Below are 4,882 nucleotides of genomic sequence, written 5' to 3' on the forward strand. Positions count from 1 at the left end.
TGAAAGTGTGCTTGTTAGCAAACAACATTTTGATTTAGGAAAAATGTATTTCCTTATACTTTTGCTGTGGATTGGATGAATAATGTCAACTAAATGCTTCATTGCAGGGAAATCACATGGCAGAATTGGAATTATGGGGGAAAAACCACCCACTTCAAATCGGACACACTACTTTCAATAAAGCAACCACATTAACCACAGCAAGAACTGATGAATGCAAAGATGGAAAGCATTGTATGCAGGGGGAAAAAAACGTTATTTATGATCTTGCTAATGTTCCGTTCGTAAAGCTGGCACATGCTGTACAGTTCAGCAAGCTACATGCCGTGATCGCCGTAATATAAGCTTACAGTATTTTGAATCATTTCACTGAACAGTTTTTTCTGTACTATACTAGTATTTTAGATGTAATTATGCATAGCAAATTGTGCAATGTTAACTATTTGTTTCAGCTTGAAGCAGACTTCACTCTTAAATACTTTGTGGGGTGCTGGCCCTAAAGCTCAACTCAATTTTTCAAGAAAGCAGCTGCACCTTGCATATAGTGTTTTTTTATATTGCGCATGTGAAACAGAAGCACTATATGCAAGCAGAGGCCTCTTTATCGAAAAAACAGTATTAACTCAACAATTAAAAAGTCAAAATTTAACACTCAAGTCAACAGATCCACCCTCATAATTTTAATTCATAAAACCACACAATTAACATCAGAACATTATGCTTTGCCGTATAAAAATATAAAAAGAAAAGCATTAAATGTCAATAACAAATGTATCAAATATATAAACTATTTACAACAGGCCAAACAACAGGTTGAAAAATAAAACGGAATAAGCAAAAACCTATAATTATATTTCAACATAAGAACGTTCATGTTTTCAAAGTACAGTACAGTATACCTTCAGTTCTGTTGAAACCGAGAAAACTTCCCCGAGAAATTCCTCTGCATGTACATGCGCTGGTAGGCCGGCAGCTCCGGGTCTGTTAGGGGCAGATAGAGAGACAGGGGTAGACTTGGGTAAAGCGAAGACGGATAGAGACAAGTGGAGCTCCAGGGTAGCAGCAGGCTTTCGTGAGGTGAATTCTGGCCCACGTGAGACAGCAGGGTGCTGGGGCTACCGTGCGCAATGGAGGAGGAGGAGGGCAAGGAAGGGTGCGTTGGAGGGAGGGAGAGTCCAGAGGTCGACCGCGATACTGGGGGACGGAAAGCCTTTTGAATCGGGGTCACGGCGCCCACTTCTTTGGCAAGGCTGTCGTCGCTGGACGAGACCTGGTTTTGAGAGGCTTTCTCGGGTTTGGGCTGGACCGTGGAGGACTCCGAAGTGGGAGGCTCTATGAGACTGGCAGGCTTGAAGAGAAGGGCTGGTAGAGCTTGAGGTGGGGGCCCACAGCCACCAACACCCCACTGGGGAGGAGGCACGACGGTGGGGACCAACAGCGGAGAGGAGCCCGAGAGGAGGCTGCTGCTGTCCTGGGCTCTCTGGAACACGCCCAGGGAGACCGGCGAGGGCAGAGCCAGGCTGGGGAGCTTCCCGGCTCCCTGACCACCTCGAGGAGCATCCAGCAAGGGCAGGCAGCCGCTCTTGAAGCCCCAGATTGAGGGCGACTGCGGGCGGCTCACCAGCGGGTAGCCCTGGGCTACAGCAGGAAACTGTAAGGCCCCAGAAGTGGTGGCTGTGCCAGTGGTGGTGGAGGAGGCTGAGAAGGGGCTGCTGCGGTGGTGGTGGTGGTGGTGGTTGAGGCCGAGGCTGGTGTGCGCGTCGCGGCCCAGGTGAGTGTGGCAGTGCAGGCTGAAGACCTCGGCCCTCAGCTGGGTGTTCTCCTTGCTCAGTGCCAGCAGCTGGCCCTCCATCATCAGGTCGTTGAGGCGCCGCTTCTCGCGCGAGCGCTTCGCTGCCTCGTTGTTCTTGCGCCGCTTGTCCCAGTACGCCGCGTCCTTCTTGCTGGCCGGCGTCATCTCCCGCTTGCGGCGCGGGCTGGGCATCAGGTGGCTCTTGAAGGGGTGCAGCCGCAGCAGAGAGCGCTGCTGGGAGAGCAGGGACGAGCGTGCTGGAAGCGGGAGTAACCTCTTGGAGCGCACCAGGTGGTCCTCCGCGTCGGCCTCCCCCATCACCCTCTCGCTCCTGGTCCTGTCCATGGTGGCCGATGGCAGACTCACGCCAGAGAGATGACCTGCGATGCTCGGCGGGGTACACATGTCCTCTGATGACGACTGTAGCAGGAGAGAATGAAAGTCAGAAGATATGATTAATGTGTTGCAGGTCATGAGCACAAGTTTCAAACCACAGAAGGAGGGAGGGTGGAGTTTCGGCCGAAGAATGCACACTGAAAATAATTGAACATTGATGCCACAGATAAGGGTATACTTGTAATGAAGAAGTGTTAAAAATACAGCGCTTATGTAGACTCAAGTGTCTGCTTTGTGGTATTCAGGGGCCTCTGCAAGAGCCACACAAGGTGCAACAGATGCTGGCAAATAGACTACGACTGTCTTAATGGGAAATGTTAAGGGTTGCTGAGTTCAATGACAGAAGAGGTCCATCAAGTAAGTAGAAGTCCTTTCTCTGAGGATTGCACTAAGTTAATAGATATTAATATATATTAATGGCAAAATAGTAAATAACAAATGTGTTATTTACTTATTACTTATGTGATAAGTACAGTCCTTGTATTGGCTGGGATTTAAACGTTTAAATGATACTCAGAAGGGAAAATGCTGTTGTATTTGACCACAGCAGGGCATTTGCACCAACAAATGACTGGGCATTTATTGGATGCAAATTGGCCTATACAACAATATACTTCTCTCTCATTGCACGCAGCTTCTTGGTGTAGATACAACTGCCAGTTCTGTAAATTGTTGAACATTGTTTTATTTTACATGATAAATTACTGTAAAGGAATATTTAAATGAAAATTAAGATTAAAGCTTACCTGTTTGTGTGACGCTGTCTCGTGACACAGTGCTGAACAGCTGCAAGGCTGAAATTCTGAAAGATGCACGAGCGCTTGTCACTGAAAATGAGAGGTGAAATATGAAAAACTATGACACATTGCATCCCCTATTCAACATCCCCCTCCCTACTCCCTCTCCCCCTCTATCTGTCCGTCTATCTGTCTGCATGTGAACGTGATCCAACCCTCAATGCAAAGAAAATACTGAAGTGCCGGAACTAAAACATGACAGTGACAGAAAAAAAAGGTGTGCCTCAATCACCAGGGGCTAGCCACGGAGAGAGGCAGGTTAATACCGTGTATCTTATCATTCTCTGACTGTATCATATTCATCATCATGCCACAAAGGTCAGAGACGTTAATATTTTAGACTAAATTACTTGGAGCCCTTATTTCACATGATAGCTTTTGGCTGTCTTCTTTTACATTTTACAGGACAGTTACCTAATTGCCGTTTGGAGGGTTATTAGGCAGCGATTGGCAGCTTTTTTTCATTTCATGAAATTGGATCGAATTCTCGCTATGCTTTTGACACGAGGCCACTTAGCACAGTTTGGTTTAACTGCAGGTGTAGCCTACATGTTTGTACACATACGACAAGCTTAGCAGCGACCATAAACGCATCGTTATTGCTCAACTGTACATGGGAATGGCCTACATTTACCTATACTATACATAATTGGTGGTCTGTGTTGCATCGAAAAGGAGGTCAAGTTGTCAACATGATGAGTGAAGAAACGGATGTGGTAGATTTTGGGGGTGACCGGGTGGTGAGACCGGGGACTGCAGCGTTGAGGAGAGGGGCGAACTCGGCGGCGGAGTGGAGGCCCCAGTGCAGAAAACAGGTAGTTACCTGTGACTCATGCTCCTCTCTGATTTTATGATACTGACTCATCAAGTCACACCAGCCGTCCTCCCCTGCGTCTCCAAGGAACTGCTCACTGTCGCCACAATGCCCCTGCCCGCCATCAGCTACAGAAAACAATAGCAGAGGTGGAATATACCGTGTGTGGTTTGCGCAGATTGTCACTTTCACGCGCGCGCGCGCGCGCGCACACACACACACACACACACACACACACACACACACACACACACACACACACACACACACACACACACACACACACACACACACACACACACACACACACACACACACACACACACACACACACACACACACACAGAACTACTTTCCTTGCACTCGCACAGCTATCCAGTAGCCTAGTAGGCTATATGAGATAGTAGTGCACTGTATTGCAAAGTTTTTGCAAATAGTCTGTTTTTTTTTCTTCACCAGGTTACAGTAAATCGTTGTGTGCTTCATGCAGGCTACATGTGATCCTGTTTAGCAGAGAGAAACCACTTCCTGTCCTCGACTGTCAAGCTCTTCCATGATGACCTGGTTATGTGGCTTATCGAAAAAGGTTTCCACAATTAAAAAAATTAAGATAATATAAGAAAATATTTGCATTTTTATTTTATAACTTACTGTAGCCTACACATGTTTTCATGGCAGGCAGGGTGACCTGACCTTTGTCTATTGCACAGATCATTGCAGAATCCATTGGCCTACCTGAATGCAAAAGTGGTCCTGCATGCAAAAGTGATCCAGAACAGCGCATCACAGGTGGCATGCATTGGCTGGAGCAGAAGATGCTGAAAGTCAGTGAAACAAACCACATATCGACACTTAGCCCCTAACAATAACACAGAGCCTCTGTTATAATCTTTTTTTGTCACCAAAATGCTAATATCTAAGTCTTTATCGGTTATACATTAGAGTCCTTGCATTATCACAGCCAGTGGCATGCACAGACATTTTAGGGGACAGGTGCTGAAGGTGGGGGCATGTGGAACTTCCGGCTGCCTTACTAGGCTATGGAGGCTATGTATTATATTGGGACATTGTTGTCACATGTTT

General features: G+C 46.8%; 1 protein-coding gene and 1 long non-coding RNA gene across 2 annotated transcripts; one reads left to right on the forward strand and one right to left on the reverse strand.

Annotated features, from left to right (window-relative positions):
- Positions 1–673: 673 nt before the first annotated feature.
- si:dkey-172o19.2 (proline-rich protein 36) lies at positions 674–3,916 on the reverse strand. The gene is made up of 3 exons (XM_063200204.1): positions 3,809–3,916; positions 2,935–3,015; positions 674–2,212 (listed from the first exon to the last, which is right to left on the reverse strand). Exon 3 carries the CDS (start codon positions 2,195–2,197, stop codon positions 902–904), a length of 1,296 nt encoding a protein of 431 aa, XP_063056274.1. The 5' UTR covers positions 2,198–2,212; positions 2,935–3,015; positions 3,809–3,916; the 3' UTR covers positions 674–901.
- On the forward strand, positions 3,572–4,882 carry LOC134450358 (uncharacterized). The gene is made up of 3 exons (XR_010035077.1): positions 3,572–3,800; positions 4,290–4,385; positions 4,510–4,882. It is a non-coding gene; the product is annotated as an uncharacterized LOC134450358 (long non-coding RNA).

The sequence above is a fragment of the Engraulis encrasicolus genome, chromosome 6 (genome assembly GCF_034702125.1).
Source record: "Engraulis encrasicolus isolate BLACKSEA-1 chromosome 6, IST_EnEncr_1.0, whole genome shotgun sequence".
Taxonomy (NCBI): Eukaryota; Metazoa; Chordata; class Actinopteri; order Clupeiformes; family Engraulidae; genus Engraulis; species Engraulis encrasicolus.

What these genes read in the sequence shown, in the direction of transcription:
- si:dkey-172o19.2 (XM_063200204.1), bottom strand. Translation starts at nt 2,197, where the DNA reads ATGTGTACCCCGCCGAGCATCGCAGGTCATCTCTCTGGCGTGAGTCTG.